At 43.3% G+C, this 23,461-nt stretch overlaps 1 protein-coding gene across 1 annotated transcript in view; it reads right to left on the bottom strand.

Annotated features, from left to right (window-relative positions):
• eys (eyes shut homolog) overlaps positions 1-23,461 on the bottom strand; it is a 445,373-nt gene that overhangs the window by 403,667 nt on the left and 18,245 nt on the right. Inside the window, exons 2-3 of the mRNA XM_037532720.1 lie at positions 20,235-21,143; positions 11,812-11,928 (exon numbers count right to left, since the gene is read on the bottom strand). Of these exons, the coding sequence (XP_037388617.1) occupies positions 11,812-11,928; positions 20,235-21,024 (907 nt within the window). The 5' untranslated portion in view covers positions 21,025-21,143. The remainder of the gene's footprint in view (positions 1-11,811; positions 11,929-20,234; positions 21,144-23,461) is intronic.

Genomic DNA, 23,461 nt, shown 5'->3' with positions numbered 1-23,461 from the left:
ACTGAGGAGTATTCAACGGACATTGTTTGAAAACACTTTAAGCAAAGTCTTTTGCCTGGAAGTCACGGCCTCAGCGCAGGGAAAAGCATGGAAAAATCACCAGTGGTGTGTTTATATAGTGGCACTTTCCTGGCTTGGATGACTTTAGTGCAATGTCTCAAATATGTTGTCGTTTATCTGGATTTGCACAGAACCACGATAAGTTAGTTGACACTTTTTAACTCCAACAAACGGGGAAATTCCACCTCCACATTTAACCCATCCATGAAGTGAAACACCACATACACACTAGTGAGCACATACACTCTAGGGGGCAGTGAGCACACTTGCCTGGAGCGGTGGGCCGCCCTATCCACGGCGCCCAGGGAGCAGTTGGGGGTTAGGTGTCTTGCTCAAGGACACCTCAGTCATGGACTGTCGGCACTGGGGATCGAACTGGCGACCTTCCGGTCACAGGGCCAGTTCCCTAACCTCCAGCCCACGGCTGCCCCCGCTCCAGCCCATGACTGATATGAGTGAACAACAACAAGAAAAGACTTTGTTAAACCAGGGTTACTCAACACAACTTTCACCCTGATTTTAGTCCTGATTCTCAGTCTGAGTCTGGGCTGGTCGGCTCCAGTCTGCAGATTTTGGCTCAGTCAGAGTCAGCTGGAGAGAGAGTCGAGTCGTTTTTGAGAGGTACAGACTCAGATCTCCTGCCTCCCGGTTGAGTTTCAGACCAGTCAGAGTTTATCAAACGTCTAATTTTTTTAATCCGACTCTGGGTGTAATCTAGTGTAAACTGATCAACGACTTAATCTGAATGGATTCCTGCAACAGCCAATGCAAACAGAGCAAGAAAACAAAGAAAAATGGTGAAAAGTCTCTCACTTGAAGTTTTTTAAATCATGATCCCCATTTAAACATGTTTACCTGCTGCTTCTTTACTGTTTCAGTGCAAACGGCAGAGAAAACAGCAGCAGCAGCGCACGTTTGTTTATTTGCGTCTCCCAGGAATGTGAGCATGCATGAGTTCATGTGAGTTCAGTGAGCTCCGTTCGGTTCAGTAGCACCTGAAAAGTTGAGTAGTGTGTGATGACTGATCGTTCAGTGTGGATACACAATATTTAAGTCAGACAAAATGATCTACAAAAACCAGTCTGATGCGAGGCAGTCTGTTTAGAATCTGTTAAGACTTTAAAAGTCGCGTAGTGAACCCGAGGCTTTAGTGAGCCAAACATGATAGTCAGTGAACTCTTCCTACGCTCTGGACGAAGTGATAGGTCTGCTTTGTGGCACTGCTGAAACACACAAGTCATAAGCAGAGGTGGGCAGATTAGCCTAAACTCATCCGTAAGTAAATGTACTGATACTTGAGTAAAAGTACCTTATAAAACTACAACCAGCATAGGTTAAAAAAAATCTGGAGCTTCTTGTATAATTGCAGTGGATCCAGCATCTATCAGCCCAGGAACTGACAGCCGTTGGACTTGTTTCAATCCAAAATAAAAATCTCAAGCTCCAAGGTCAGAGATGTGACCAATCACAAATCAGTACAAATGCTGAACCAATACAAGTTAAACCCCAAAAACTGGTAAAATTATTAACAAAAATGAACTGCTAAAATATAACTGAGCACAAAAGCAGATTCCTTTACTCACTAATCTACGTAGTAAGAGTGTAAAAGTAAAAAGTAAAAGTGTTATGATATAGTAAAGTATAAATCCATCAGTAGTTTATTCAAGTACATGCACTTGAGTAAAAGTAACTAGTAACTACCCACAAGACTCAAAAGTCTGTGGAGCATCACATGGACAAAAGTCTATAAAGCAGTTCCCATAGACTGGAAAAGGTCCAGAATTCAGCTTCGCGCCTGGTGAAAACTCAGCTTATGGCCAGTTGGTGCAATGGTTTTAAAGTCACATACAGCGAGTTATGACCTAGGTCAGGAGTCGGCAACCCAAATGTCCAGATAAGCCATTTTGTCGTTTCAACAAAAATCAAACCACCTTGGGAGCCACAATGTTTTATCTCCATTTCACTGAAGTAACGTTTCACCGTTTTGGCTGTAAATCTGTCTCAGTATGTGCTGATGTAGTAATACAGACAAAAAAATAATATAAACAAAAACACAGACTCGCTTTGCTCTGCTTTAAGCTTCAGCTCACCTATAGCTGCTTTTCCCACATCTCCAGCAGGAAACTTTTCCACAAAAGTAAAATAATGTCTAGTGAAATGTTTCTCAATGTTAGACTTTTTACGAGGCTGAAGTCATTTCTCATTTGCCAGCTTATTGTTTGAATTTTCCAGTTCCACCTTAAATGGTGCATGAGGTGCCAGCATGTAGCGTGCATCTAGCCAACTCTTGCACCTTTTAAGGTGGAAAGGGAAAATTCAAACAAGAAGCTGTCGACCGAGAAGCTGACTCAAGCTTAGCTACTAGCTGGGTGAGACTGTTGTCTGTGTTGCTATGGTGACCAGCCGTCTGCGCTGATCTTCAGGGTTAAAGGGTGAATCAGCAGTTCTACATTAACTCCAGCGTTTAAGACCATTTACTGTTAAACTGTTGAAGGATCACCAGAGCTTTGTTTTACTGTAAAGGAGGATTATTTTGTTATTACCTATTATTTCATTTGACCCGGCTGGGGCGTGAGCTCTATTGCCCTTGAGGTCCAAGTTCTGTCACTACAATAGTTCACAATCCGCTACAAGTAGTATAAAAAATGATGGCTTCTATTGTGAGAAGAAATCACTAAACACACAGACAGAACTCTGAATGATGAGGAGCTATGACTGGGCAAATTGAGCCGAAACAGCAGAAGGCATAATGGATAGTCCATTAATGGAATAATAGTCGATAGATTCATCAATTATAGAAATCACCGTAAGTAGCAGCCCTAGAAGGAAGGAGTCGAACAGCTGTAAGACAGAAAAGGCTGAATCTACTTGGTCTCCAAAGCGCAGGCTATAAAAAGAAAACTGCAGTGAAGTCTTGAAATGAATTCAGTGGTAGCACCAAGCCTTTAAACACACACCGATCAATACTAGCATGAGTGCAAATATAAATGTTTGATACGCTTGACCGAAACCGCAGGCCGAACGCCGGTGGAGGCCTGTGTTTACTGAAACATAATTTACACCTTTGGTTATACAATCAATAGACCTACTCTGCATGTACTGCCCACGGCCCTTTTGTAGCACTGGCTTACATTAGCTACAAAAGGCACCTGGACTGAGAGACGATTACGAAAAGGCCACAATAACAGTCAACAGAATAATGAAGCAACGGGTCTCTCTCTACGAGCATCTGCTCGGGATTTCAACATGAAATACCAGAGCTAAGGCACATCACAGTGAGGAAAGGCCCTGCCATTACTCCCACCGGATCAGGACCCCCCCCCCCCCCCACCCCACCCTTGCAGGAATGGCTGGGAGCATGTATTGACATTAGGTTTGCGAGTTTGGACCATGCCTTTAACACACGGTGGTGGTGTGACGGTAGACTGAGTGGAATGGAAAACCACCATCAACCTGAAGAACCATTTCACCATGCAACGAACCATTTAAGCATGAAGGTTCTAGACACAGAACTTATGGTTCTAAATCCTGTCACCAGCAAATACCACTGCACTGTACACTCCTATAAAGATGGCTCTTGAAGGATTCTTTAGTAAAGGGAATGGCTCTATTTAGAACAACTGGTCCTATGTAGAACTATGTGCATGCTTGAAGCGCCTGCATGGTGAAATGGTTCTTCAGACTGATGGAGAACATGGCTCTATGTAGAACTTGGGCTAGAGACCTGGGTGGCTTCGTTCATCAAGGTACAAACAGTGCAAATGCTCCTTCAAAGGTTCTACAGTGGGTTTAAGGTCCGATTGTTCACCTGTTTCTCCAGGTGAAAAGTTGGTTCCAACGGCGTAGGAATTACAATCACTCTCACATAGTCTGCTCACATTGAAAGGTTCAAATGTAATTAGACAATGTGCTGCTCAGCTGTTTCAGCGCCAGGTATGCGTTATGCCCACATTGTTCCACTCGTAAAAGGTTGAACTCAAGTGCACAAGTTTGCATTTGGAATCTGTTGCGGTAACTTCACTGCCAGTAATGCAAGCCATCATCAAACCAAACTCAGAAAGACAGCTGTGCATCTGTATGGATATTTAAGGACTTGACTGTATGTGACTGACCTCTGTTCTGATCGGCTGGCCTGTGTTCTGCCTCATTAATAAAACAATCCAGGCTAAAAACATTCAGGACTTCAGCATGGATGGGCAGGCTAAGCCGCTGTAGGCTCACAATAGAGATGATGGAGTGGGGAATGAGTCTTATGCTTATAGGCCTACAGTATTTTGACCACATGCTTTTGCTTAATCTAATCTTTTAACAGAACTAAGTGCCTGTGTGTCTCTCTGCTGAGGGTCTGATGCTGTTCTTCATCGGTCTTGACTGGGTGCCCCCTTCTGGACCAGGCTGACCACCATGGAGCTTCTGCTGTATGACGCTGTGCAAACCTCACCTGCACGACTGACCCTCCTGATGCTGCTGCATTGTTTTTAAATCATAAACATCGCTTCCCCAGCTTTCCCCCCCTCTTCCGTGTCTTATACTGGTGGTCTGGTTTGCTGGTTTGCTGTCTAGGCTCAACCAGAGGAGGATGGGTTTCCCCTTTTGAGTTTTTCCTGCCACTGTCACCACTGGCTCATGGGGTTCATGGGGGCTCGGACCTGGATTTTTCTGTAAAGCTGCTTTGTGACAACAACTGTTGTAAAAAATTCACTAAATGTTTTGAAAGTGTTTCATTTCAAGCCTTGGTGGACGTGTACACAGCACACTCTGACTTCGGAGTAAGGTCTAGAAATCTCATTAAGAAATCCGATTTCTTAGAGGCTGGATTGCAGCTCAGTAATCAGATTTCTCAGTGCTGTGAGCTCTTACTCTGATTTCTTTCGGATTTCTCCGTTTGAGCATGTGTGAAAACAGACTGCTGTACCGGAAATAAGCGAGAAGCCGAGAGACGCAGCAAACACTTTTGAAGCGACGCTGAAACCAAATACATGCTCGATGGAATCAAAGATTTAAACATTGGTAACGCTTTACTTGAAGGTCGTCTACGTAACACATTCATAACATCTTACATAAACACTTTACATGTTCAGAAATGTTTAAATCAACATTTATAAATCATACGTTTTACATTATATTAATGTGGACTACTAGATCTTTTTACTTTTGATTTTTTTTCTAAATAAAAGTCCTCATTTTTAATTTGAAAAACTTTTCATTTTAGTGAAATGCCTAATTTCTGAACGAAACAATCAAACAGAACAAAGACCAACACAGACTAGAGCAAACACTGGGCTTATATATCAGAGGCAAGACAAGGCACAGGTGTAAAACAGGCGGTAACAATCAGGGGTGGAGTCAGGCAACAAGGGGGCTGGACTGAACCAAAACAAACGCACATGGAAGATCAAAAGTAAAGAAAAAGCAAAGAGTGGGAGGAGCCAATTGTGACAAAAGTGAGGTCTTTTTTTTTTTTCGCTGTCCAGAAATGTATTGTATCAAAAATAATGTATAAATAATGTATGAAAAATTAGGACTTTTATTTTGAAAATGAATGCGTCTTAGTAAAACGGCATCAGTCCATTTTAATATCATATAAAACATGCATACTTTATAAATGATGATTTAAACATTCATGAATGTGTCATATGAAGACTCCCTTTCAGTAAAGCGTTACCAAATACTCCTCACCTTCTAGGTGATGTACATTCATATTTCCAGGTAATGTGACGTCACATCTATTTCTGTGAGTTGATTGGCTGGTTGTATAGCAGAAATCTGATTACAGTCTGACTCATGTAGACCTGGAGTTTCCCCATTATCTAATTACTGTCTGACTCACGTAGACCTGGAGTTTCTCCATTATCTGATTACTGTCTGACTCCTGTAGACCTGGAGTTTCCCCATTATCTGATTACTGTCTGACTCATGTAGACCTGGAGTTTCCCCATTATCTGATTACTGTCTGACTCACGTAGACCTGGAGTTTCTCCATTATCTGATTACTGTCTGACTCCTGTAGACCTGGAGTTTCTCCATTATCTGATTACTGTCTGACTCTGGTAGACCTGGAGTTTCCCCATTATCTGATTACTGTCTGACTCTGGTAGACCTGGAGTTTCCCCATCATCTGATTACTGTCTGACTCCTGTAGACCTGGAGTTTCTCCATTATCTGATTACTGTCTGACTCCTGTAGACCTGGAGTTTCCCCATTATCTGATTACTGTCTGACTCCTGTAGACCTGGAGTTTCCCCATTATCTGATTACTGTCTGACTCATGTAGACCTGGAGTTTCCCCATTATCTGATTACTGTCTGACTCCTGTAGACCTGGAGTTTCCCCATTATCTGATTACTGTCTGACTCCTGTAGACCTGGAGTTTCCCCATTATCTGATTACTGTCTGACTCCTGTAGACCTGGAGTTTCCCCATTATCTGATTACTGTCTGACTCATGTAGACCTGGAGTTTCCCCATTATCTAATTACTGTCTGACTCATGTAGACCTGGAGTTTCCCCATTATCTGATTACTGTCTGACTCATGTAGACCTGAAGTTTCCCCATTATATGATTACTGTCTGACTCATGTAGACCTGGAGTTTCCCCGTTATCTGATTACTGTCTGAGTCCTGTAGACCTGGAGTTTCCCCGTTATCTGATTACTGTCTGACTCATGTAGACCTGGAGTTTCCCCATTATCTAATTACTGTCTGACTCATGTAGACCTGGAGTTTCCCCATTATCTGATTACTGTCTGACTCATGTAGACCTGGAGTTTCCCCATTACCTGATTACTGTCTGACTCGTGTAGACCTGGAGTTTCCCCGTTATCTGATTACTGTCTGACTCATGTAGACCTGGAGTTTCTCCATTATCTGAGTACTGTCTGACTCATGTAGACCTGGAGTTTCCCCATTATCTGATTACTGTCTGACTCCTGTAGACCTGGAGTTTCCCCATTGTCTGATTACTGTCTGCCTCATGTAGACCTGGAGTTTCCCCATTATCTTATTACTGTCTGCCTCATGTAGACCTGGAGTTTCCCCATCATCTGATTACTGTCTGACTCCTGTAGACCTGGAGTTTCCCCATTGTCTGATTACTGTCTGACTCATGTAGACCTGGAGTTTCCCCGTTATCTGATTACTGTCTGACTCATGTAGACCTGGCGTTTCCCCATTATCTGATTACTGTCTGACTCATGCAGACCTGGAGTTTCCCCATTATCTGATTACTGTCTGACTCATGTAGACCTGGAGTTTCCCCATTATCTGATTACTGTCTGACTCCTGTAGACCTGGAGTTTCCCCATTATCTGATTACTGTCTGACTCCTGTAGACCTGGAGTTTCCCCATTATCTGATTACTGTCTGACTCATGCAGACCTGGAGTTTCCCCATTATCTGATTACTGTCTGACTCATGTAGACCTGGAGTTTCCCCATTATCTGATTACTGTCTGACTCCTGTAGACCTGGAGTTTCCCCATTATCTGATTACTGTCTGACTCCTGTAGACCTGGAGTTTCCCCATTATCTGATTACTGTCTGACTCATGTAGACCTGGAGTTTCCCCATTATCTGATTACTGTCTGACTCCTGTAGACCTGGAGTTTCCCCATTATCTGATTACTCAAGTGCATGTAAACACGATTGGATTACTAGTCTGAGTTCCGGAGTTATCGGATTATTAAGTGCATGTAAACACACTCACTGTGGTCAAAACAATGTAGGCCTGTCTTAAGCCACATTACGGATTCTCGGATGTGTAATGCTGTATTTTACATCCTAATCAAAATGTGTAATTATATGATCACAACACTGAATTTCATCCATATCGTACAGCCCTGGTCAGCTCACCTGTTGGTGAAGGCTCTGCAGCTGGCACAGACCTCAGGTAAACTTTGCCTGCAAAGTGCTACAGCTGCAAAGGTGTGAGATGCGAGCGTGACATTAGAAAATGTTGCTTAGCTGGACAAATTGCTGCCGCGTACCAAACAATTAATCACTGCGCCCGGCCACCTGGATCCGGGACCCCAGAGTCCATCATGACATCATTATGTGGGACGCCCAGGGGACCGGGAAACTGTTGTCACATCTTTGTGGGTGAGACACTCATTAGCCCAAATGGGACTTTATTATTCATTACCTTCCTAAAGGGGTGACACAGCATCGTCTCATAAACCCACTACGAGATTCATAACAGCGATGATTATTATTTATTTCCAACTATCCTTTACAGCCTGGGCCTGAGTCGAGCTCTGGATAGAGGTTCAGTGAAGCACTCAAACTACTTTATTAAGTTAGTGGAATTATCTTTTCAAAAGAAAACAAAGCAGGAACACTTCACAGCCCCAGGGCATTCATGTGTGCTGATGGGCAACTTGATACGTTATTGTTAACAAAGGGAATTGCACTCACCGGCCACTTTACTCTCATTTAAACCATTCACAGTTCACTGCATTGTTCTGTAATGATTTACAAGAGAAATAAATGATTTTGAATTTAGATTAATCTTTGTCAATCACCCTGCATTGTGATATATAGATGGTGTATTTTGCCGTATCACCCACCATTAACTGTTGCCCATTGTTTATGGTCCAAAATGCACTGCGCTTTATATTATACACTGCTCAAAAAAATAAAGGGAACACTTAAACAACACAATATAACTCCAAGTAAATCAAACTTCTGTGAAATCAAACTGTCCACTTAGGAAGCAACACTGATTGACAATCAATTTCACAGCTGTTGTGCAAATGGAATAAACAACAGGTGGAAATCATTGGCAATTAGCAAGACACACTCAATAAAGGAGTGGTTCTGCAGGTGGGACCACAGACCACTTCTCAGTACCTTTCTGCTTTCTGGCTGATGTTTTGGTCACTTTTGAATGTTGGTGGTCTTTCACACTCGTGGTAGCAGGAGACGAACTCTACAACCCACACAAGTGGCTCAGGTAGTGCAGCTCATCCAGGACGGCACATCAATGCAAGCTGTGGCAAGAGGGTTTGCTGTGTCTGTCAGCGTAGTGTCCAGAGGCTGGAGGCGCTACCAGGAGACAGGCCAGTACACCAGGAGACGTGGAGGAGGCCGTAGGAGGGCAACAACCCAGCAGCAGGACTGCTACCTCCGCCTTTGTGCAAGGAGGAACAGGAGGAGCTCCCAGAGCCCTCCAGCAGAATGACCTCCAGCAGGCCACAAATGTGCATGTGTCTGCACAAACCATTAGAAACCGACTCCATGAGGATGGTATGAGGGCCCGACGTCCACAGATGGGGGTTGTGCCCACAGCCCAACACCGTGCAGGACGCTTGGCATCGCTTGGAGAACACCAGGATTGGCAAATTCGCCACTGGCGCCCTGTGATCTTCACAGATGAAAGCAGGTTCACACTGAGCACATGTGACAGACGTGACAGAGTCTGGAGACGCTGTGGAGAGCGATCTGCTGCCTGCAACATCCTTCAGCATGACCGGTTTGGCAGTGGGTCAGTAATGGTGTGGGGTGCCATTTCTTTGGAGGGCCGCACAGCCCTCCATGTGCTCGCCAGAGGTAGCCTGACTGCCATTAGGTACCGAGATGAGATCCTCAGACCCCTTGTGAGACCATATGCTGGTGCGGTTGGCCCTGGGTTCCTCCTAATGCAGGACAATGCTAGACCTCATGTGTCAGCAGTTCCTGCAAGATGAAGGCATTGAAGCTCTGGACCGGCCCGCCCATTCCCCAGACCTGAATCCGATTGAGCACATCTGGGACATCATGTCTCGCTCCATCCACCAACGCCACGTTGCACCACAGACTGTCCAAGAGTTGGTGGATGCTTTAGTCCAGGTCTGGACCTGGACCTGGAGGAGATCCCTCAGGAGACCATCAGGAGCATGCCCAGGCGTTGTAGGGAGGTCATACAGGCACGTGGAGGCCACACACACACAATACTGAGCCTCATTTTGACTTGTTTTAAGGACATTACATCAAAGTTGGATCAGCCTGTTGTGTGTTTTTCCACTTTAATTTTGTGTGTGACTCCAAATCCAGGCCAAATCCATTGGTTAATTAATTTGATTTCCATTGATGATTTTTGTGTGATTTTGTTGTCAGCACATTCAACTTTGTACAGAACAAAGTATTCAATGAGAATATTTCATTCATTCAGATCTAGGATGTGTTATTTGAGTGTTCCCTTTATTTTTTTGAGTAGTGTATATACACTCACCGGCCACTTTATTAGGTACAGTAAAAGGCTGGAACCCCTTTTGCCTTCAGAACTGCTTTAATTCTTCATGTCAGACTTTCAACAAGGTGCTGGAAACGTTCCTCAGAGATTCTGGTTGGTTATTTGAGTTCCTGCTGCCTTTCTATCATCTGGAACCAGTCTGCCCATTCTCCTCTGGCCTCTCACATCAACAAGGCATTTTCGTCCACACAACTGACCGCTCACTGGATATTTCCTCTTTTTCGGACCGTTCTCTGTAAACCCTAGAGATGGTTGTGTGTGAAAATCCCAGTAGATCAGCAGTTTCTGAAATACTCAGACCAGCCCGTCTGGCACCAACAACCACGCCACGTTCAAAGCCCCTTAAATCCCCTTTCTTCCCCGTTCTGATGCTCGGTCTGCACTTCAGCAAGTTGTCTTGACCACCTCTACACTGTTAGAAATAAAGGCACCATGCGGGTACATGATTCGTTCATCAAGGTACAAACAGTATAAACAATCCCTCAAAGGTGCAGCAGCGGTGTTAAGGTCCAAGTGTGTACCTTAAATAAGTTTTTCCTAGTGGAAAAGTAGATATTTGTATCTTTTTAGAAACGAATCTTTTAAAACGGAACCGTTTAATAAAAAGCCTGGAGGCGAGGCGGGGTGTGTGGAGTCAGTACAGCTTAGAACAGATCGTTTCAGTGGATTATGGTACAATTATGTTCCCTGACTACAGGTACAGAGATGTACCCCAGAGGGTACCACCACAGTGACAGGAAGGGTACTGCCCCAGTGACAGTGTCGTACCTTTTTTTCTGAGAGAGTACAGACCTAAATGCAGTGAGTTGTGGCCATGTGATTGGCTGATTAGCTATTTGTGTTAACAGGCAACTGAACAGGTACCTAATAAAGTGGTGAGTGTATATATTTATATATATATATATATATATATATATATATATGTGTGTGTGTGTGTTATATATTATTCAGTAAGTACAGGGACTCTTATGTAAACCAGCTGAGCTTTTGTTAGTTTATAAAAACCAAGAAATAGACCTTTGAGGAGCTAAACAGCAAAACGGCTTCCACCACACTCTCTTGAGCGTACAGTCTTTACACTTACCCCAATTAAGCCGCTGTTTTCTCTCCCAGCGTTTTGCATTACGCGTTTGCAAAGAATATTTTAGCGCCTTTCATACATGACAGATTCAATTGTCTGAATGCCTTTTCGGAAATCTCCCTGCTCAGAGTTAATATGAATACCGGTTTGGATGGCCAGCTTCACGTGAAAAGAAACAGAGGAAAAACTTCGGTCAGATGAGAGTCTGCATAATTGCATGGCTATTGTGAAAGCCACCAAAATGACCCATCATTAATCATATGCCTCATTATCAAAACATAATGAGTCAAATGAGGCCAAGCACTATCTGAATGAAAAAATTAAACATCCATTAGTGGACTCAAAGAAAAGCACTCCTTTGTGAAGAACGGAATTTATCACGGCTCTCTAGATTGTTTCATGGAATTCATTTGCTCGAGGAACGTCGCAGCAGCTGCTACTTGCCTGTGTATCCAGCCAAACATCGGCACTGGTAGGAAACTGGCGACACTTGAACACACGTCCCGTTCCTGCAGTCCTGGGTACAGTTTCTCTGGCCGAGGATTTCAGAGCAGTTGACCCCTGGGGGGCAAATATAACACAACACTTTAGTAATTGTGCCGAGTAAAAATAACCACTTCACACGTAAGAAAGATGTTTACAACAGGCCGGGAACAGTGGCAGTGAGGGCAGCGCAGGGGTAAGATGAAGATTCATTAGGATTAATGCAACCCTTGGACCAACAAGTGTACTGAATAAGTAGTCTGGTTCTGTAAATTCACTGAAATCCCAGGCTCATTACCTATTGGCTATATAGGCTTATTACTCAGTAACTGCAGGGACTTTAACGCACACTGGCTGAGTTAATCTTAGGTTAAAGAAATGTGCCATAAAACTTTGGGCCCTGGTCATTTCAGGGGTTAAACTGAGGGGCTGACAGCTTAATTTCTTAATTAGAAATAGGCAGATTAGCTAGATAACGGCCTAAAATATGGCCAACAGATTAAACAACTCCAAAAAAATATTAATAACAATTAATAATATCACAGGCTTTGAATGAAAGTACTATAATTCACTATTTCACTGGATGCTGGATACCGTACTGTGAAGTCGGCAACCCAAATGTTAAGAAGAGCCACTTTGGAAGCCACAACACTTTATAGCCATTTACCATCTTGGCTATAAATACACTATATTGCCAAACATATTGGCTCATCTGGCTTCACACGCATATGAACTTGAGTGACGTCCCATTCTTAATCCATAGGGTTTAATATGATGTTGGCCCACCCTTTGCAGCTATAACAGCTTCAGCTCTTCTGGGAAGGCTGTCCACAAGGGTTAGGAGTGTTTATGGGAATTTTTGACCGTTCTTCCAGAAGCGCATTTGTGAGGTCAGACACTGATGTTGGACGAGAAGGCCTGGCTCACAGTCTCCACTCTAATTCATCCCAAAGGTGTTCTGTGGGGTTGAGGACAGGACTCTGTGCAGGCCAGTCAGGTTCTTCCACACCAAACTGGCTCATCCACGTCTTTATGGATCTGCTTTGTGCACTGGTGTGCAGTCATGTTGGAACAGGAAAGGGCCGTCCCCAAACTGTTCCCACAAAGTTGGAAGCGTGAAATTGTCTAAAATCTCTTGGTACTGAAGGTTTAAGAGTTCCTTTCACTGGAACTAAGGGGCCGAGCCCCACTCCTGAAAAACAACCCTACACCATAATCCCCCCTCCACCAAACTTTACACTCGGCACAATGCAGTCAGACAAGTACCGTCTCCTGGCAACCGGCAAACCCAGACTTGTCCATCGGATTTCCAGATGGAGAAGCGTGATTGGTCACTCCAGAGAACACGTCTCCACTGCTCTAGAGTCCAGTGGCGGCGCTTTACTCCACTGCATTCCACGCTTTGCATTGCGCTTAGTGATGTAAGGATTGGATGCAGCTGCTCGGCCATGGAAACCCATTCCATGAAGCTCTCTACGCTGTTCTTGAGATAATCTGGCCACATGAAGTTTGAAGGTCTGAGCTTTAGCTCAGCTATAGCTGCTTTTCTCACATTTCTGGCAGGAACCCTTTCCTCAAAAGTAGAACAGTTTCTTGTAAAATGTCAGCGTTCGACTTTCTACAAGGCTGAAGTTGCTTCTCGTTCCAATTTTTATGTTCCACCTTAAACGGTGCCTGAGGTGGCAGAATGTAACTGCTGCACTAGTTAAGGTGGAACGGGAAAATTCAAATGAGAAGCTGCTAAATGAGAAAGTGACTTCAGCTTCACGACTTCAGTGTTTGTCAGTTTCTCATTGCAGATCAAACATATCAGGAAACCAGCTGGAGTGATTATAAACACAAATAAGTCCATTCATCTTAAAATGGTCGATGGTCGTCTTAAATCTCTCTCTTTGCCGTTTAGTTAACTTCAGAGTTTAAGACCATTTTCTGTTAAACTGTGTTGAAGGATCAGAAGAGCTTTATTTTACTGTAGAGGAGGATTATTTTATTATTACCTACGAATCTGATTCTGCTGTGGAGCCACATGAGCTGCATATTGCGGACCTCTGATTTATACTGATGCAGTACGCAGCATAAACTACACAGTATGGCCATTATATGCAGTTATTGTATGCAGAAGATTGTGATCAGTGTTAGACTGGTGATCGCAACTAGAATTACAGGGTATACTAAGGTCCCTGAGATAATCTGGTGTGATTTTGTGAACGCACTGACAAGTAAAGACAAGTCATTTCATAGTCAATTACATACACTGATGTAAAGTGTTTATATTTTAATATCCTGGCTGTAAAATTCTAAATATATTGGAATTTCTGGACGTGCTTGGCCCCATTTTAATTGACGCTCCAGCACCAATAAAAACACACATTTCATTAACAAACTCTCAATGAAACAAAGGCACGAACAAGACTCCCTGCATTGGAAGAAGAGGTTTGAGAAAAGTTTTAGATGACAAAATAAAATTGTACAAAATGTTGAATGTGGGCCTCAAAGTTCAGACGAGAATCGAACTTGATGCCAAAATTTGAAACTGCGCTGGAAACGCTAATGAGCCAGAATTAATGACAATATAGCACTTTTCATGCCAGTTTCAGCTCAAAATACTTTACAGTCTGTTGTACAGTAAAAAATGAAACTACGACGACTTTAAATCGCATTGCACCATAACACAGATCAGATGGCCGGTGGCAGCTGCACAGTTTAGATGCCTAATAACTGACCAGTGTATTTTAAAGAAGGTGTTTGCTGAAGGTCAGTATCTACAGATCGAAGATCAGAAACAGATAAACAGTTATTTAGAGCTTTAAAAACTAGTAGCAGAGCTTTAAAACCTATCCTGAATGATAGAGGCAGCCAGTGCAGCTCTTTTAAAACAGGAGTGATCTGATCTCTCCGTTTAGCTTTTGTCTGGATGCTGCTGTGTTTTGTACGAGCTGTATTGTTTCCTTAGGAAGTCCAGTAAGAAGATCATTACAGTGATCAACTCTGCTTGTAACAAATGCATCAACGTCGCTCTGAGAGAGAAAAGGCCAAACTTTAGTGATTTTTAGTGATAAAAAGCTGCTTTAGTGACTGTTTACATGCAGATAAGACCAGGTTTCCTACTTCAGGTTTGGAAGCTAAAGAACCAAACTTCTGCATTTCAGTTTTGTTTCTGTGATTTAACTGTAGAAAATTAAGCGACGTCCACTGAGAACAGCTGGTCAGCCTGTCTGCAGAGTCTTGATCCTCAGAAGGAATGAAAGTGTATCACTGTATGTGGAAATAAAAATAAATGAGTATTATATTACACACGATATTTCTAAATTGGAACGTACAACTCTGGTTGCTGCTTGGATGTCTAGTTAAAAATGAGATGCATTGCTTTTAAGCATTATAATTCGCCTCTAAAGCATTAAGAAGTGTTATAAACATCATCTTTAAAAGCTCTGCTAATTGCTGCAGACTAATTTAGCTGTTAAATCAGAAGAACAGTGTTCCGCACACAATGCCTGTCAATCTCTTTCGAACAAAAAGTCCATTTTGGAAGCTCCAAAAGAATCCATAAGCTAAACAGGGCTCATTTACAGGCTGCCAGGTGTGGTTTAGACATGATACACGAACCTGTCAAACTTTACTCCACACAGATTCAGCAGAAACTCCTGTACAGCGAGTATCTCTCCAAGCCCCGTCTCCACGGACTGCCTGCACTGTTCCTAACAGGAAAGCTATGAATAATTCAGCAGTGTTATCAATAAGCCACATTAGCTGAGCTACTTGTGAGGACAACATTAGAGGCTTTTTAAATATCCTGCTCTTTAAGGTGCTCACCGAGAGGCTCGTGTTTAAACAGCATTCGGAGGCAGATTTCAGCGATATCGACACGGGGAGAGGAAGCGTTTATATCTAAATGAAACAGGAGGGGGAGGAAAACTAAGGATCATGTAATTAAGGACACTTACAGGTGCAGGAAAGAGAAAGAGACTTCCAGGAAAACGTTGCACCAATAAACACCCTAAAGGGGATCCATGTCGTCATGAAATAATTGTGCTGAGCCAAACAGGGAGAAAGTCGGTGTGACAGATAAATAATTAACAGGAATCTACAAAGCAACAAGATTGTCTTCTGAAGGCAGGTAGACTCTCATTCTGCTTCTCAGAAAAAACCCCTGCAGCAGGAGAGCACGGTCCCAAATCCAGGAAAGGCATTCGAGGATGAGGCCGTATGTGCTATAGCGGAAAATTCTCTATTAAAGACAGACAATAAGCAATTTTCTACAACTGAATTTCATTTCACTTTCATTGAATTTGATGCCAACAATATGTTCCAAAAAGGCTGGGATGGGGGCAACAGGTCAGTAACATGACTGGGTATAAAAGGGCATCTCAGAGAGGCGGAGTCTTTCAGAAGTAAACATGAAGAGGGGCTCACCGCTCTGTGAAAGACTGCACCACCAAAATAGAGCAACAATTCAAGAATAATGTTTCTCAACATAAAACAGCAAAGAACTTCTGCTTTTCATCGTTTATGGTGCAGAATATCATTAAAAGATTCAGAGAATCTGGAGAAATCTCTGTCTGTGAGGGACGAGGCCAAAAACCAGTATCTGCTGGCCGTGATTTTGGGCCCTCAGGCAGCACTGCATTAAAAACAGACATGATTCTGTAGTGGAAATCACTGCATGGGCTCAGAAACACTTCTGAAAACCACTGTCTGTGAACACAGTTCATCACTGCATCCACAAACGCTGTTAAACTCTAAAACACAAAGAAGAAGCCAAATATAAACAGGATCCAGAAACGCTGCCACCTTCTCTGGGCCTGAGCTCATTTCAATTAGTGCACAATTAGTGCACATGGCGTGGGTGACGTGCACATCAGTGAAGGCGCCATTAATGCTTTATCGCCATCTAGACGACGTCTTTTTCAGGGAAGGTTTGATTATTTCAGCAAGACGATGTCAAACCACATTCTCCATGTATTACAGCAGCATTGCTCTGTATTAAAAGAGTCCGGACACTAGAGTGACCTGCCTGCAGTCCAGACCTGTCACCACTGAAAACATCCATCCATCCATCCATCCATCCATTTTCTAAGCCGCTTCTCCGTCAGGGTCGCGGGGGGGAGCTGGAGCCAACCCAGCAGTCTTCGGGCGGAAGGCAGGATACACCCTGGACAGGTCGCCAGTCCATCACAGGGCAGACACACAGACACAGACAGTCACTCACACCTAGGGGCAGTTTAGCATGTCCAATTGGCCTGACTGCATGTCTTTGGACTGTGGGAGGAAACCGGAGAACCCGGAGGAAACCCACGCAGACACGGGGAGAACATGCAAACTCCACACAGAGAGGACCCTGGTCACCCGGCCGGGGAATCGAACCCAGGCCCTCCTTGCTGGTCACCCGGCCGGGGAATCGAACCCAGGCCCTCCTTGCTGTTTCAGCTTCTCATCAGTTCAGGGCCTCTTTTGATGTAATTTTCATTTCATAATGTTTTCACAGCAAGCAGCACTGAAAACATTATGAAATGAAAATTACATCAAAAGAGGCCCTGAACTGATGAGAAGCTGAAAACATTTCACTTTCTAAACTACAGCAGCGTCTCCTCAGTTCCCAAACACTTACAGAGTGCTGTTAAAAGAACAGGTGATGAAACACAGCGGTAAACACGCCCCGTCCCAACTTTTCTGGAACATATTGTTGGCATCAAATTTAAAATGGGCAAATATTTTTCAAAAAACAATAACATTCCTCAGTTTGAACATTTGATTTGTTGTCTTTGTACTATTTTCAATGAAATAGAGGGATGAAATGATTTGCACAGCGTCCCAACTTTTTGGAAAGGGGGTTGAACTACAGATAGACAATATTCAATTTTCTAAAACTGAATTTGCTTGAACCGCATCCCATAGTACTATCCAGTCCTTAGATATTTACAAGGATTGTGCTCTGATCTACTTGGACCCAAAGCACTAATAGAGATAACAATAACGTAAATATACAGAAAATGATCATTTATTGGGTACTTTGGGTATTGAGAAGAGTCTGAAAGTCAGTGAGGATCATTAAGAATCATCATATTTTCTGCAGTTCAGCACTTTTTAGTGTTTTTGTGTAAAATATGATGATTTTCTGTGTGAACAGCTGTGTTTGCTGGTCATGAGTTTCTGAGCTCAAAATGAGCTAAAATTGTCAGTGAAACAGCCACTGAGTGTTTTTGAATGTCCAGTCCTTAGTGTTAATATAATAATCATAATTAAGGTTTATAGGCACTCAAAAGTATTTGAGTCTAAAGTCCAAGATCAGTTAGAAGTCCAGAATGTGTTTCAGCTCTGACTTGGATCCAGTTTAGTTTCCTGCATAATTAAGTGGTTGAGATGTAAACAGAGCAGTCCAGGGTGGTCTGTTGTGAAACGCTCTTATCTAGACAGACGTCTAGACAGAAGACCGAGACAGAACTGTTCACAGTGGTGGTGATAGGAACCAGACGTCTGAAGAGCTTAACGCCTTTAAATACGCTGCCTCATGTTTTGTTTTATGATAGTTTTGATAGGATTTTGGCTGAAAACACATACATTTTAAAATATATGCATGGTGGAGAGGAAAACATTCATGTTCTAAAGCAAAACAGCCCTCAAAGAACATTAGATGTCTATTTTTGCGTTTTAATCATTGCAACCACTTTATTCCCATCAGCAACAGTGCTCAAAGCCTTGGATTAAAGAGACCTATGATGCAAGTCTAGTCACTTTGGCCTCCTACTACTAGACTTTTCAATGAACTGAGAAAAGTGTGCAGACACTCCGATTCTGTTATAGCACCTCCATGAAAAATATCCACCCTACATTCTTCTTGTATTTTACTTTTCCCTGAAATCCATTTATAATGCTTGTGTGGTTTAACATACCACAAATAGCCATAATCCATCTTCACATGACCATTTTCCAACCGTTAGAATTAAACAGGCTGTTTTTGTTATTGCGCCTATGAGCCTGATATGTAAATTACCTCTATTTGTATTGGCTGTCCTGGTTTGGGCCTTTATTCAAGAAGCAGCTCGAGCTGAAACACTCCTTATAACTTCAGCCTGAGTGGGTGGGGCTAAACTGCTGTAGAAAAGCTAGATGTATGTAAATTAAACCCTGGGATTATTAGATATTAGATATAATATCTAATAGGCAGTGAAACTGAAACTTTTTGGACAGAATGTTTTGAAAATTAAACAGTATTTATGTACCTCATGACATAAATTGATCTCACAACAGCCTAATAATCTGTTAATAATCAGATTGATAGCTCAATCGGAATAGAAAACGTCCATGTAAACATTTCAGTAATCCTTTCTATGACTGTCACGTTTGTAAGCATCTATAACCACATTTATAACATGTTATAATGCATTCATAAGGCATTATAAACATGGTTATACATATTTATAAAAATGAGTTATAACGAAATTACACTTTATAGCCATGTTTATTACAATACATGCATTAGAACATGTTATGAATGCTTACAAACATGACATTCACAGAAAGTGTTACCAACACTTCAATCGGAATAGTCTAGTCTGAGGGAGGCCATTCAGAATTCAGGTTCTATTTGACTGATCGAGGTGGGTAATATAGAAGAATAATATCAGTGGAAACGCCTGTATCCGATTATATTCCCTATCGGAAAGTTTAGGACTGTTCTGCATGTGCGTCGCGTCACAGTGAGAGTTTATACCGTTCAACACGGCGGAGCAGAAACTGGTCTGCAGAGGAGACGAAGTTTTTAAAAGATCTTTAAAAGACGGCGGCGGGACGGACGTCCAGCTTATGTGTCTCAGAGCACGATGTCTTCCTCTCGGCCTTCTTTAATAAGGACATGTGAAGGACGTTTTCCTGAGTCTGACGTCATTTTAAAGCAGTTAAAAACAAGCACTGCTCACTGCTGCTCATCTCATTCTGACTGAACATGATGCTGGTTGTCATGGTAACGTCTACACTAAGCGGTTCCCTACGCATGTAATTTTGGATAAATGGACATTTTCAGCAGATTGTTGAGTAAATCGATATCATAAAAACACAAGCACTGCTCACTGATGCTGGCTGTCATGGCAACGTTTACTCTAAGTGGTTCTCTACACATGTAATTTTGGATTGGATTACTTGTACACACAGCCAGTGTAAGGAATAATCTGATTTCCATTATATAGCAGGCTTTTGCTAGAATTAGTGACATTTATTTGCAAATGTTCCAAAGCTCCAAAGTATTAATAACGCCACTCTACAATTACTAAAAGAGAGACGTGAGCTAGAAACAAGGATATAAAAAGAATCAGACAGAGGAACAACATGAACTGGGGTAAGAACAAACATGATGGTTAACATAAAAGAACGGCAAATTATAGACTCACCAGTGAACCGGGGCGGACACAAGCACTCATAGGAAGGCCGACTGGGCTCTGCAGTGCTGTTGCTCACGCAGGTCGCACCGTTTAAGCACGGCTTCTCAGAGCAGGCATCGAAATCCTCGCAAAAGGGCCCGGAATAATGCCTGTTACACCGGCAACCGTACGCAAGCTGTCCAACGTTAGCTCTGCAAACGCCGTGGCCTGAGCAGAGGCGGAGAAGCGGAGAATCCTGACAGCACTGCTCCTTGACCACCACACCAAGACGCAGGCCAAGCTGGCATAGCTGGCTGCTGCCTTTGTGAGTGGCAGCAAAGTAATGAATGCCAGGGGACAGCCACTTCGGGCCCACCTGCATGCCACCTTTCATAAAGGCGGCGAAGATGAAGTGCTTACTCTGCACTTGCTCCGTTGAGCAGCTTTCAAACTCTTCTTTGGACAAGTTGATTAGATTCACGCCGTACTGCTCCAGTGTTCTGTCAGGGAAGGCGAACAGCGCATCTCCCAGCTGAACCTCCAGGGGGCACAGCTGAGGGAACGCGTACGACTGATTCGTCCAGTGCTGCTTTCGTTTCAGAAGGCCGTTCCAGCACTGATCCACGCTGCTGCAGGTGTTCTCCGCGAGAGTCCATCTCAGGGTGATGTTCCTCAGCTGAGGCTGCCATTCGTGATGGAGTGGTCTGGGGCAGATCACCTGGCTTGAGACTTGGTCGTCCATGAAAAGGCTGAGGAGGAAGACGAGCAGTTCAAGCACCCACGCGTTCGGACTTCCTGCTGCTGGGCCATCCATCTTCATCAGGCTCCCTGAGGCTTTTCCGCGGTCTGAGATACAGACGAGGCAGGAGGAGACAAAGTGTTAATCGTGGTGTTAAAGCCCCGTCAGATGTGTGACTAAGGGTGTTGATAGATGCATGTCTGAGGGGAAAAACACACACATTGATGGGGAGTTAATGCATGTTAATGAAACGTGATATAGAGAAATGTATACAGTAGTGTGTGAAAGTCCTTCATTGAAGTTCCAGCCATTAAGTACATATTATTAATTATTCATGAACAGAGCAGATTAGATATAAGACATTCCACTTGCATAAGGAAGGAGAGTCTTAGGAAAATAAGTGGAAAAAAAAAAAATCAGGAGATGAAAAGAGTATTAAAGATTACAGAGAAAATGTGGCTCCTAACAACCACCTGGAAGACCTGGAAGACCCCAAAACTGCCCCCTGACTCAGTGCTATGGGTGTGAAAGGATGTGTAGCCATCAAGAAGCCTGTTTACATGCAAATATTTTCTCTAATCTGACTGATTGATATTGATTTACTCAACAATCTGATGAAAATCTCCATTTATCCAAAATTACATGCTTAGGGAACCGCTTAGCGTAGACGTTACCATGACAACCAGCATCATGTTCATTCAGAACGAGATGAGCAGCAGTGAGCAGTGCTTGTTTTTAACTGCTTTAAAATGACGTCAGACTCAGGAAAACGTCCTTCACGTGTCCTTATTAAAGAAGGCCGAGAGGAAGACGTCGTGCTCTGAGACACACAAGCTGGACGTCCGTCCCACCGCCGTCTTTTAAAGATCAGAGCATGAACTTCGTCTCCTCTGCAGACCAGTTTCTGCTCCGCCGTGTTGAACGGTATAAACTCTCACTGTGACGTGACGAAGATGCAGAACAGACTTAAACTTTCCGATAGGGAATGGAATCGGATACAGGCGCTTACACGGATATTATTCCTCAATTTAACAGATTATTTACAGGAATACCCACCTTGATCAATCGGATAGAAACTGTATTCCAAATGGTTTCAATCGAACTAGACTATCCTGAATTAGGCTGCATGTAAATGTGGCTAAACAGCTCGACCACCCCAGAGTCCAGACCTCAACACCACTGAATGTGTTTGATTACTTCAAAAAATGACCAACCAGCTTCTAAGACTGAACTTTTGCAGGTGTGTCTGCAGATTCTTTGATGAAATGAAAGTGAGTCTTCTGAAAAGAACGGAAGCTGGAATACAGAGTGGAAAACAGTTTAGTTCATACAAAATAAATGTATTTTTATTTTGACTATTATGACAGATCAACACCTTCCGATGGCAGGAATTCATCTAAGACATAACAAATGTGGAGCTTTGAGATGTAAGTGATGCAAAAAGTTTGGAATGACCCAGCTAAGCAGGTACAGGAGGAAGAGAGGGGGTTCAAACGCAGGTGCAGCACCACGGACAGCTCCCTCAGCTAAGCCTGGCTCGGCACTGAGCAACCCGACTTCAGAACCCTGGCCAGCTCCTTCTCCACCTTCTGGCTCCAAGTCACACTAATGAGCAGCCTCGTACAAAGGAGCTGTCCTCCCCTCTGAGCTCTCGCTGCCTGCGAGGAAGATCTCTCAGCAGATAGCAGGAACACAGCTGCAGCCAGCAGTGGACAGGCTTTGGCTGCTTCCTCCATCCCGCTGACGCCCGCCTTCAGCACCTAGACGCCCCAGCAAGCCTCACCAAGAACCTCCTGCTCTGCCCCTTCTGTGGAGCCTGAATTTAAACACATTCGCTTGGATTTCTGCCTGGAAGAGGAGCAGAAAATAAGCGACTATCCTTGTTTGAACCTTATCTGTGCCTCTTCCCTTTGATCTCTCTCTGAGAGATCTTTTAACTAGAAAGAAAGTAGCCTATAAGGCGGAGTGTGAAAAGTGGTTTGGGCAAAGAAAGCTTGAAGTTGTAGCTTCAACTGTCAAAAAAAGGAAAAAGCACGTCAAAGAGCCAAACTTCCAATCTTCCAAACATGGGTTTAGAGCGGAATACTGACATGGAGAAGTGCTGGAGTCTGTCAATCAGCATCTCCGGCACTTTTGCCCAAAGAGAAGCTTCTATTTAGACGGGATTAGCTCTCCGTGGGGAGGTGGGTGATGCTAGTTTACCTCAGGACGCACCACCGTTACTCTAGAAAAGACGTTAAAACTTTTATTTTAGCTTTTATTTCATTAACCCTAAGCATTTACCTCACTGTCTTGTAGGGGAATTCCAAATGACCTCATCATTCAATGGTTTAGATGTTACCAAAATCATTGAGTGGTTCGATGTGAAATGAGCCTTTCTAGAGGGTCAGAATCGTTCACCATTCCAGCACCAGGAACCAGACGTCTGTAGCGTTTAATGGCTCTAAAAGATATAAACGTACGCTGTTCATCACTGTAGTGCTAGAAACCAGACGCTGGTATGTCTTACACTGCAAAC

Source organism: Pygocentrus nattereri, chromosome 22, assembly GCF_015220715.1.
Source record: "Pygocentrus nattereri isolate fPygNat1 chromosome 22, fPygNat1.pri, whole genome shotgun sequence".
NCBI classification, from domain to species: Eukaryota; Metazoa; Chordata; class Actinopteri; order Characiformes; family Serrasalmidae; genus Pygocentrus; species Pygocentrus nattereri.
The sequence above is the reverse complement of the archived record's forward strand: the minus strand, read 5'-3'. Positions and strand labels throughout refer to the sequence as shown.